Below are 12573 nucleotides of genomic sequence, written 5' to 3'. Positions count from 1 at the left end.
TATGTTTCCCATATCCTCTAACCAAATCCAAAGCCAACTCTATGCTCATCTTCCAAAGCAGCCAACTCTGGCGATCACTCATTTTTCCTCAACATCACCCCTTGTTTTGCCTCCTCTGGAACAATCCTTCCTCATTATTTTTCCTACCTATTCCAGAGTTTTCTGTGCTGCCCTTTTGCTGTGGTTAGCCTCCCCCCAGGCCTGTTTTAAACTCCCTGTTTTTCTCCCTCAATACCCATTCTCCTGCAGAAGTCATAAACATTCATCGCTTGCCTTCTCCCAAACCACTTCCCTAGGCTGACCTCTTCGCTGCAATACCAGGCCATATCTCTCACCGATGGCAGGACGTGGATATTCCAGTGTCACCCGAAACTTAGTTTGGCTAGTCATTATCCCTGGTTGCTCCATCAGACTTCCCCCACCCTACTCCCCCATTCTAACGCCATCCTCTTGCCTGTTCTTCAATCGAGGGATGATATTTTATACCACTATATTTCTTCTTACCGCAGCTGCTAAGGCCTGCCACTTCTTAGTCCGCATTTCTCAGATCTGTCCCTTCCTTTTCATCAAAGCCTTTTTTCAGAGTCTGTTTTATTCCTATCTGGAATGCTTTAACCTCCTCACAGGGCTCCCAATCCCTCTTCAAAGCATCCTCTAGACAGACTAGTCCGCCAAGTATGCTAATTTCACCACTTCATACACTTCCTCAAATCCCCTCAGTCACCCATCTGATCAAGTACAAATTCGTGCTCGTGGACTTGAAAGCAGTATACCACACTAGCGTCACGACCCCCTCTCATTCCACTCCTGCTTATGCTGTCCTCTACAGCTGTAGGAATAATAGCAGCAGTAATAGTAAAAAATAAGCCCCTGATATTCACCACACTTCCAGCTCCACCGCACCTATTCATTTATCCATGTACTTCTTCATTTTCCCTATTTATAATTTATTTTAATGTCTGTCTCCCCTGTAGTGTGTAAGATGCTTATGGGCAAGGATTGTGTCTACCAACTGTATTGGATTGTGCTCTCTCAAGACCTCAGCACTCCCTCTCTCCTCGCACCCGCCAAACTACCTCTCTTTCCCTCTTCAAAGCCCTACTGAGAGCTCACCTCCTCCAGGAGGCCTTCCCAGACTGAGCCCCCCTTTCCCTCTGCTCGCACTCCCCTCCCTCCCCCTCCCACCCTCTGCTCTTCCCCCTTCCCCTCCCCTCAGCACTGTGCTCATTTGTATATATGATTTATTACCCTATTTATTTTGTTAATGAGGTGTATATCTCCTTGATTCTATTTATCTTTATGGTGTTGTCTTGATTTTGTTTTGTTCTCTTTTGCTTTGCTGTCTGTCTCCCCCGTTCAGACTGTGAGACCATCACTGGGCAGAGATTGTCTCTATCTGTTGCCAAATTGTACATTCCAAGCACTGTAGTGCTCTGCACATAGTAAGTGCTCAATAAATACTATTGAATGAATGAATGAATGAATGAAGTGCTCAGTAAATGCTATTGATCGATTAAAGGATGGCCACAATGACTGTACCCAGTCTTGAGAAAATCCAAGAGAACCATAAAGCGCTTTTCCTAGGCTCAAATAGCTTACCTTCTAATGAGGGAAGCGGATCTGAAAGATTTATAATAATGTTGGTATTTGTTAAGCACTTACTATTCATTCATTCAGTAGTATTTAATGAGCACTTACTATGTGCAGAGCACTGTACTAAGTGCTTGGAATGTACAGTTCGGTAACAGATAGAGACAATCCCTGCCCAATGACGGGCTCACAGTCTAACGGGGGGAGACAGACAGCAGAGCAAAACAGAAAAAACAAAAACAAGACAACATTATCATGATAAATAGAATCAAGGGGATGTACACCTCATTAACAAAATAAATGGGTGGGTGACTTCCTTTCCTGGTTGTATCCTAGCCTAACCGTCTGCTCTTCTGCTGTTACTATGTGCGAAGCACTGTTCTAAGCGCTGGGGTAGATACAGGGTAATCAGGTTGTCCCATGTGAGGCTCACAGTCTTAATTCCCATTTTACAGATGAGGTAACTGAGGCACCAAGAAGCTAAGTGACTTGCCCAAAGTCACACAGCTGACAGGTGGCGGAACCGGGATTAGAACCCACGACCTCTGACTCTTAAGACCGTGCTCTTTCCACTGAGCCACGCTGCAAGTGGGGTAATCTGAAATAAATAGACTGAACAATTGGAGTATGAATAACCACAAAAGCGCTAGAGGTGGCTGATAGCTTGATATGTTCTGAAGTGTTGGCAGCCCATTCAGTCGTATTTATTGAGCGCATACTGTGTGCAGAGCACTGTACTAAGCGCTTGGAAGAGAGTTCATTAAAGCATTATTTGTTAGAGGAGGTGGGATTTTACAAGGGCCGTGAAGGTTGGGAGAGCTGTTGGATTCGGCTGGGAGGGAATTTTCATGAGTGAAGGAAAAAAGGAGAGAGAGTTGAGAATGAGGTACAGTTAGAAGGTTAGCTTGGGCAGACAAGGAGTGTTAACTGGAGAGTAGCAGATGAAGGGTGTTGTTATGTAAGGTTGACGTTAAAGCACCTTTTCCCCTTCTATCCTACCTCATTGAATTCGTATTACAACCCAGCACGTTCACTCCTCTATCACCAACCTTCTCGATGTACCTCTGTCTCGCTGCCCGTGCTTCACCCATGCCCTGCCTGTGCCCTAGAATTCCCTCCCCCTCACGCTTCCCCTCTTTGAAGCCTTATCAAAATCATATCTCCTCTAAGAGGCCTTCCCTCATCAAAACCCTCATTTTCCCTATTCCCTCTCCCTTCTGCATCACCCTTGAGCTTGGATTTGTATCCTTTATTCACCCACCCTCAGTCCCATGACATTTCTGTCCATATCCATAATTTATTTCAATGTCTGTCTCCCTTTCTGGACTGGAAACTCCTTTTTTGGTTTGTTTTTTGTGGTATTTGTTAAGCACTTAGTATGTGCCAGGCACTGTACCAAGCATTGAGTCGATAAAAGCTAATCAGGTTGGATATAGTCCCCATCCCTCTAGCTTGAATGTGAGCATTAAAAGAGAGTGAGGAGTTGAGAGTGACACTGAGGTTACGGGCTTCTGGAACAGGGATGATGGTGTCATTATCAACAGAGATGGAAGCCAAGCAAAAAAGCAGAACACCTCCCTCTTCTCATTCTGTCCTCAAGCTATTTCATCAAACCTGGAGCAACACCGGTCTGTATTCCTCCAGCTCTGTAAAGTTCAATTCCAAATCCTTTTTCCAGAAAGCCTATTCCAATCAACCCAAATCCACCTACAGCTATATATCATCAAAAGCACCCCATCTTCCCTCATTTCTAGGAACCCATGTCAATATGTGTGAATTGCATCTAGACGTATGTGCGCTTACATCTGGTTGTTTGCTTGTCACTCCACTAGATGGTAGCCCCTCGAGGGCAGGGAATGCCTCTAAATAAAGCCGCATGTCCCACAAAGCACATGCATTCTGGGTGATGGTGGAGTGGAGACGGAAAGTGTATATCCCGAAGAGTAAATAGGTAGCACGATGATTTGAGAGCTGTAAATGTGACAAGGCAACTACATTCCTTCACCTTCCTTTCTTAATTACATTGCATAAAACTAGATCTATAGCATGTGAGGTGGAAGCCCTGCTCAGCAAAAGTGCCCCAGGGTATCGTAAAACCCTCCCTCCTGCTCAGAACTTGCTTGCTTAGCTGAACTGTTTAAGGCAGATTAATGTTTTATTCCAGACTGAGGATTGTTGCCTCATTTGTAAAGTTGAAAAAAGGAAGAAAAACAGTAGGTGAACGTCCTGATGAGAATAGCGCTCTGGACTCGTCCCAATAAAAGCAGCTGTGGCGACCCAGCCAGTTGTAGATAAGCACACCTGCCAGTTGCCGAGCTTCAAAGAAGGGATCATTGGGAAGGGATTGGGGATTTTTCTCGAAAGCTCAACTCGTCTCCTTTGCATCTGATGGAGATTCCTCATCGGACGCGAGGGAGATGAGGCAGATCTCAGTGGGGATCCCCAGGGGAAACGAACGGCGGAGAAGTTGCTTGAAAACATTCCGGGTGTCATACCGGTCCGATATTAGTTAGTAGCCTGACAGAAATATAAGAATGTGATTCTTAAAAATATTCATCACTCGGGAAAATGGCTGGAGAAAAGAGTCCCGGAACCCGGTAATAAATAGCAGAAACACAGTTCTACTGAGCAGGGAGTGGATATATCTTTATGGATAGACTGTTGGGAAAAAGAGAACTTATTGTGGACTGAACCTTCATAGCCAATCCTGATGGTTATTAGATTAAGGTTTGTCTAGGAAACCAGTCAATCCTGCAAATGTGCCACTGGGGAGATACCATCTGCTCGTAAGCCAGGCTTTAAAGCAGACCATGGAGAAGTTGAGGGTCTTTACTCCGTTGCATTCACCTTCTCAATCTGGGTCGCAATTTCCGGAAGGATGATTCATGATCCTGTAGATACTCTTGCTACTAGAATGGTCTATCACTAAACAGGCAATTAAAAAAAGCTTCGTGATTGATTTTTCTAAAGTAGTCACTTAGGGATATGCTGTTCATTGAGTGGGTGTCATTATTCTTTTTGTATGTTTTACTTAGTACTTTTCTTTGTACTCCTCAGGAGACGATACCTTAAAAATATGGGATATCCGACAGTTTAAGAAACCTCTTCATTCCGCTTCAGAGCTTCCCACCTTTTTCTCTATGTAAGTAATTTATTTGTTGAAATTGCTGTGTGGCCGCATCGTCTAGTCAATGATTAGAGTTAATGTGGATTGAATGGATTTTAGGTCTTCTAGAAAGAGGCCTAGATACTCGGGCTTTAAAGCTCTCCTTGTTGATTCACAACCTAATGCTGTTTTTTGCCTCAGAGAAAGGCATTGTTGGGAAAAAAATTCTTGATCTTCAAATTTCAGTGAAAGAAAGATGGTATTATAGGATATGACTCTGCGTAAGTTATTTGTCCACAGAGTAATATAAATGGGAGGCTTTTGAGAGATAAATCCTCTTACAAATTTGTGCTCATTCTAGAGATTATTGAAAAATTCAATGATGAACCCATATTTACCCTTTACTATACTAGTTAGGAATAATAATTCTTTATCAAGGGCAAAGTAAATGAAGCCACATTCTTGCCCATCTCTTCTCTCTCCTTGTGTTGCATTTCACTGGTCACTCTTTCTCTTTTCCTCCCTCCATTTCCTTTTCTCCACATTCCCTTGGTCCCTTAATCCTCCACCTCTTTCCCTTTTGTCTATTTATTGAGCCACTCCTCGTTTCATCTTCTCATTCTGTTTTATTTTATTAATGATGTGTATATGTCTATAATTCTTTTTATTTATATTGATGCTATTGATGCCTACTTGTCTTGTTTTGTTCTGTTGTCTCCCCTCTTGTGAGCCTGTTGTTGGGTAGGGATTGTCTCTATTGCCGAATTGTACTTTTCAAGCGCTTAGTACAGTGCTCTGAATGAATGAATGAATTTTCTTCTTTCCTTTTCCTTTCTGGGCTATTGCTTCTTTTTCCCGATGGTCTCTCCTTTTGTTTTTCTTTCTTAGCTTCATCGCTCTACTCTGTCCCTGTCCCTTTACTCGCAGATAGATTTCTCTGTTACATTTCTCTCTGTACCTTTTAATTGTCCTTACCTTCCTTCACTCATTTTTCCATTCTACCTTTTCCTTTCACTCTCTTCTGACTCTCTCTTTCTCTGCCAATCTGTGGGGAATCCCTCAATGAAGGCACACAGAGTGGAGATTCACACTCTGCTTGTATTCTCAGTGGGTTCTCATAGTTTTAAAAGAAGCAAAGAGCAGATGTTCTCTGTTTCTACATAAAGCTGAGATTACGCCACTAGAGAAAAGGGCAAAATGTGGAAACCTCTACCCACACCAGTCTCATAACCTGGACCCCGCTAGGGAGTGAAGCACAGCTCAGGTTCACACATGGCAGTCGGCCATAGATTGCTGGCTTAGTGAATATATTCTTTATCATTATCATAAATATATATACATACACGTAAATAAATGAGAGAATTATCACTCCCCGTACTTGATTAGCTTCTAAGTTTTGATCATTATAATAATAATTAACATATTTCTTAAGCGTTTACTATAAAGTCAAGCAGTGTTCTAAGCAGTGGTAAAGATACAAGTGAATTAGGTGGGACACAGTCCCTGTCCCATCTGGGGCTCACAGTGTAAGTAGGAGGGAGAACAAGTATTCAATCCCCATTTTATGGGTGAGGTAACTGCGGCACAGAGAAGTTAAGTGACTTGGCCAAGGTCACACAGCAAGCAAATGGCAACACCGGATTAGAATCCAGATCCTCCTAAACTCTTTGAATGATCATTGTTAAAGATCACTTGTTGTCCAAAGCACTTTTAGAATTTTATGTCAGTTGTAGATGCTTAATAAATAACATGTTAAAAGAATGACAAGACAGTTTTTTTTTCCTCTCAAAGAGTCTACAATCTAAGCAGAAGAGAAGCACACAGAAAAATTCTAATATACAAACACACACCTTGAGAGCACTTCACATAGTAACAGACCACATACAAACCAAACACTTAAAATGATCAAAGGAGCAGGTTAGGCCTCTTGTGGCCACACAGGAGCTCTCCCTTGCTCGGAGTTGAGAGTTTTCAAATTGTCCCCAATGTCTTTAGATGATATTTTCCATATGTTTTGCGGTCACTTAGTCATCCGTTCTGTTGGGGAGATGAGTGCTGTTGCTTCCATTTTGTTGCTGAGGAGAGGGAGGCATTGTGAGTTGCGTAAGGGCTTTGTAAAGTGAGTCAGCATCGGAGCTGGGATTTCAACTCTCAATGGTATGGTTCATCTCTTGGCAAAAATCTGCATTTCTACAGAGAAGTGAAATTCACATCTGTAGTAAATAATGAAGGCTATGTAGAGTGTGAAGGGAACTGAAATGTCGACCTTTGGAAAGCTGCTTAATGAAAGAATAATCATAATAATAATGAGAAGAAGAAGAAGAGCAAAGTCATACGGTTACAGCTCACAGTTCTGGTGAGAATTTAAGTAGCACTTTTGGGGAGGGGACAACTATACCGTCTGCGTATCTTCTAGCTCGTAGTGAGCCGAGAGCCTGTCTATCGACTCTGCTATAGTGTACTCTCCCAAGCGCTTAGGGAAGTGCTTTGCGCACAGTAAACGCTCAATAAAAACGATTGATTGATCGATGTTACAGATGGTCAGTAATCTCCGTATTACTAGTGTGTAAATAACTAGTTTTCTAATGACAAGAACTGCTAAATCATAGCTAACTGGACTAGAATGAAGCAGTGTGGCTCAGTGGAAAGAGCACGGGCCTGGGAGTCAGCAGGTTATGGGTTCTAATCCTGCCTCTGCCATTTATCTGCTGTGTAACCTTGGAAAAGTCACTTAACTTCTGCATGCCTCATTTACCTCATCTGTAAAGTGGGGATTGAGACTGTGAGCCCCATGTGGGACTGGGATGGTGTCCAACCCGATTTGCTTGTATCCACCCCACCGCTTAGTACAATGCGTGGCACATAGAAAGCCTTATAAATACCACAATTATTATTAGAGTTTTAGATTCCAGCTGTTCAACTTGCACTTTATTGAAAACTAGCTGGCAAAAGCAAATTCAAAGCTCTTGGAAAAAAAATCTTCTCCTATAATGTAGGATCAAAAGGAATACCATAATGATGCCTAAGTAGACTACTCATCATAAAAATAGTGGTGATTCTTCCCCTCCCCACCGTCCCTCCAGCTGCCCCCCTCCCCCTTCCTTCTTTCAACTTCTTCCAGCTAAACAAGCAGGGGAAAGTAGGATATAAAGTTTTAATGAGATTCTCCAAAGAGATTAAAGGAGAGATTCCGACTTGGTGTAGGAATCTTCTTGGTCCTCCTTATCTTTCGTGAAATTGCGTGGTTCCACTGATATTCTCTCTTGAACACTCAATGACAACCAGATTTGGAGATGGTTCTTTTTGTTAGTGTCTGACTCTTAAAGCACACTGAGGTTTCACTAGTGTGTGTCTGGGTGGAAATTTTACTGTTTCAGCCACAGCTCAGGCAATGCCATGGGCTGCAGATGGTTTTTATCTCCTCCTTGCAGGGTCTGGTACTGAAGGAGAGGGGTGCTTGAGATCAGTTTTCTCACCTGAGAGTCTTATTCTGTAGTTACAATGGGGACATGTGGGTCTCCTTGATTATTATTATTATTGTTGTATTTACTAAGGGCTTACTATGTGTCAAGCACCATTCTAAGCATGAGAGCAGATACAATTTAATTGGGTTGGACATACAAGTTAATCAGGTTGGACACCATCCCCGTCCCTCATGGGGCTCACAGCTTAATTAGGAAGGAGAGCAGGTATTGAATCCCCATTTTTCATTTGAGAAAACTGAGGCACAGAGAAGTTAAGTGACTTGCCCAAAATCACACAGCAGGCAAGTGGCAGAGCCGGGATTAGAACCCAGGTCCTCTGATTCCCAGGCCCGGGCTTTTTCCACTAGGCCATGCTGCTTGGTCTCTGGCAGCCCAGACTCTGACTTGGCCTCTTAGCCTTTCTCTGGAACGTGAGGTTGTAGAATAATAATAATAATAATATTGGTATTTGTTAAGCACTTACTATGTGCAGAGCACTGTTCTAAGCGCTGGGGTATACAGGTTAATCAGGTTGTCCCACATGAGGCTCTCAGTCTTCATCTCCATTTTACAGGTGAGGTAACTGAGGCACAGAGAAGTTAAGTGACTTGCCCACAGTCACACAGCTGACAAGTGGCAGATCCGGGATTCGAACCCATGACCTATGACTCCCAAGCCCGTGCTCTTTCCACTGAGCCACGCTGCTTCTCTTGCTGATCTTGTAGAAGATCAAGGTGATTCTTAGGTCCTGATAGGATTCTGACAGTAGGGAAGGTCTAGGGGGGTTTCCTTGAGCCCAAACCTGGTAAGAAAGGAGGACCCAGAGAACCTCTTCTTCCCTGCAGCCACGAGCCTGGTCAGAAAGTCAATTAGTGGTATTTATTGAGCATTGACTTTGAGCTGAACGTTGTACTAAGCACTTGGGAGAGTACAACAGGGTTGGTAGACGCTTGTATCCACCCCAGTGCTTAGTATAGTGCCTGGCACATAGTTAGCGCTTAACAAATTCCATAATTATTACTATTATTATTAGATACATTTCCTGCCCACAAGAAACTTACAGTCTAGTGGAGGAGACAGATGTCAAACTAAGTTACCCACATATATACATAAGCGCTGTAGGACTAAGGATGGCATTAATAAAGGGTACAAATCCAAGTGCAAAGTTGATGCAAAAGGAAAAGGAAGTAGGGAGCACCGTACTAGGAGCTTGGGAGAGTATAGTGCTAGCGCTTACAACAGTGCTTCACACATAGTAAGCACTTCACAAATAATAATAATAATGTTGGTATTTGTGAAGTGCTTACTATCTGCAGAGCACTGTTCTAAGCGCTGGGGTAGGCACAGGGGAATCAGGTTGTCCCACGTGGGGGTCACAGTCTTAATCCCCATTTTACAGATGAGGTAACTGAGGCACAGAGAAGTTAAGTGGCTTGCCCACAGTCACACAGCTAACAAGTGGCAGAGCTGGGATTCGAACCCATGACCTCTGACTCCAAAGCCCGTGCTCTTTCCACTGAGCCATGCTGCTTATTATTATCAAGTTGGTAGACATGATCCCTGTCCCCAAGGAAGCAGCATGGCTTAGTGGATAGAGCACGGGCCAGGGAGTCAAAAGGTCATGGGTTCTAATCCTGACTCCGCCACTTGTCTGCTGTATGACCTTGGGCAAGTCACTTCACTTCTCTTGGCCTCAGCTACCTCATCTGTATAATGGGGATGAAGACTGTGAGCCCTGTGTGGGACGGGGACCGTGTCCAATGCAGTTTGCTTGTTTCCACCCCAGCGCTTAACACAGTGCCAAGCACATAGTAAGCACTTAACAAATACAATAATCATTAATTATTATTAAGGAACTTGCAGTCTAGAAGGAGTGACAGACACTGAGATATCTTTGGAGGGAGGATAGACGAAGAGGGCATTTCTGTCCCTGAGATGGCTCGAGAAGACTGCCGTGAGCCCGGCCTGATGATGAGAAACAGGATTCGGGCACACCTGTCTCGAGGTGGGTGTTAAATATGAAAAAACTCCACCCCAGCCCTTCAATCTTTGGGATGCTTAATGGGCTTCTTCTTTCTCCTTTATACTTCCCTCTGAGGTTCAGTGTTCTTACAAAAAATAAGTTTGTCATTGAATTCCAAACTCCCTGATGGCGGGCAAGTGTGTCTTACTGTTGGAGTTCTTTCCCAAGAATTTAGTACAATCATTCACTCAGTGGTATTTATTGAACGCTTACTATGTGCAGAGCACTGCACCAAGCGTTTGGGAGAGTACTGTACAACAGAGTAGGTAGTTGTGATCCTGACCCACGTGGAGCTTGTAGTCCTACAGATTACCGTTCAGTGGCCACTACTCAAGGACTCCATAAATGGCATTGAAAAAAAAAGTCTTACACTCCCTCTACCGCATGGACGCCTCCTTCATTGTTGACCAAACTCCCCTCTTAGATCTTCTCTCTGACTGATTTTAGTGACCCAGGATGACTTGGGTCACTTCTTCCTTTCTTTCCCATCACTCTCAACCACCACCCTCCCTGCCTTGCAAATCTTTGCTTAGGTGTTGTGTTTCACTCCTCTGTGTCATATGTCCTCCACATTCAATCTGTCTCTAAATCATGCTGGTTCTTCCTCTACCCAGTTTCTTTATTTTTGTTTTAAAAGGTATTTGTGTAGCGCTTGCTATATGCCAGGCACCGTTCTAAGCGCTGGAGTAGTTACAGGTTAATCAGATTGGACCCAGTCCATATGGGACTCCCGGTCTTAACCCCCATTTTACAGATGAGGTAATAATAATAATAATAATGGCATTTGTTAAGCGCTTACTATGTGCCAAGCCCTGTTCTAAGCGCTGGGGAGGATACAAGGTCATTAGGTTGTCCCATGTGGGGCTCACAGTCTTCATCCCCATTTTACAGTTGAGGGAACTGAGGCACAGAGAAGTTAAGTGACTTGCCCAAAGTCACACAGCTGACAAGAGGCGGAGCAGGGATTTGAACCCATGACCTCTGAATCCCCAGCCCGTGCTCTTTCCACTGAGCCACGCTGCTTCTCTAGGTAACTGAGGCCTAGAAAAATAAAGTGACTTGCCAGAACTCACACAGCAGACTTGTGGTCGAGCTGGGATTAAAACCCAAACCCATGCTCTTTCCACTAGGCCAAACTATTTCAAGGAGTCATCACTACCTTGCTTTAAGGCTCCTGACTGGTGTCCCTACTTCATTTCACTCTCTCCTTTAATCGATCCTACACATAACTCTGTACGTTGTCTTTAATAATTATAATAATGATGGTATTTGTTAAGCACTGGCTATGTGCCAAGCACTGTTCTAAGCTCTGGGATAGATACAGGGTTATCAGGTTGTCCCACATGGGGCTCACAGTCTTAATCCCCATTTTACAGAGGAGGTAACTGAGGCACAGAGAAGTGAAATGACTTGCCTGTAGTCACACAGCTAAAAAGTGGCGTAGCGGGGCTTAGAACCCATGACCTCTGACTCTGAGTCCGTGCCCTTTCCACTGAACCACACTGTCTCCTTCACAAAACTCTCCAATAACTACCTATTGCTTCTCACATAAAACCCCAAATTCCTAACCACTAGTTTCCAGGTTCTTATCACCTCTTTCCTTCATCTTTCCTCTCTCTTCTCCTCTCAAATCCCCAAGCTAAGGCAAGTGTCTCCCCATTCTGTTGTACCATACTCTCCCAAGCACTTGGTCCAGTGCTCTGCACATTGTAAACACTCAAAAAATACCATTGATGATGATCCCAAGCAAACCTTCCAACTTCTTGACTCCCAACTCTCCAATTCATTACTCTTATCCCCCTGCCTGGAACTACCCACTTTGCTTGGTCAAACCATGACTTTCTCCTCCTTCAGTGTCACCCAAAAGACCCCCCCCACTCTTCTCCTAAGCATTTTCTGACTAATCTCTTCCTTTCCTGGACAATTCCACCCTACCCTCAGCCACTTAAACACTCAGGTTCATGTGGTTGTTTTTGTTATCTGTTTAGTACAGCACTTGTGTTGTCATTTGAATCTCACCCTTCGTATACGTACTGTAAATGTTGTCTCACTATTATTATGTAATAAGCAACTCGAGGAGGGGACTAAGTAGAGAAGCAGCGTGGCTCAGTGGAAAGAGCACGGGCTGGAGAGTCAGAAATCATGGGTTCAAATCCCGGCTCCGCCACTTGTCAGCTGTGTGACTTTGGGCAAATCACTTCACTTCTCTGTGCCTCAGTTACCTCATCTGTAAAATGGGCATTAAGACTGTGAGCCCCCCGTGGGACAACCTGATCACCTTGTATCCTCCCCAACGCTTATAACAGTGCTTTGCACATAGTAAGTGCTTAACAAGTGCCATCATTATTATTATTATTTCTCCTATTTGTTCCTCAAGTGCTTCCTACCTT

General features: G+C 43.8%; 1 protein-coding gene across 1 annotated transcript in view; it reads left to right on the top strand.

Annotated features, from left to right (window-relative positions):
* Positions 1-12573, top strand: part of WDR70 (WD repeat domain 70) — a 359232-nt gene that overhangs the window by 283667 nt on the left and 62992 nt on the right. Inside the window, exon 12 of the mRNA XM_029060393.1 lies at positions 4648-4732. Coding sequence (XP_028916226.1) covers positions 4648-4732 — 85 coding nt within the window. The remainder of the gene's footprint in view (positions 1-4647; positions 4733-12573) is intronic.

The sequence above is a fragment of the Ornithorhynchus anatinus genome, chromosome 3, assembly GCF_004115215.2.
Source record: "Ornithorhynchus anatinus isolate Pmale09 chromosome 3, mOrnAna1.pri.v4, whole genome shotgun sequence".
Lineage (NCBI taxonomy): Eukaryota > Metazoa > Chordata > Mammalia > Monotremata > Ornithorhynchidae > Ornithorhynchus > Ornithorhynchus anatinus.
Note: the sequence above shows the minus strand (reverse complement) of the source record. Positions and strands in the feature narration are given on the sequence as shown.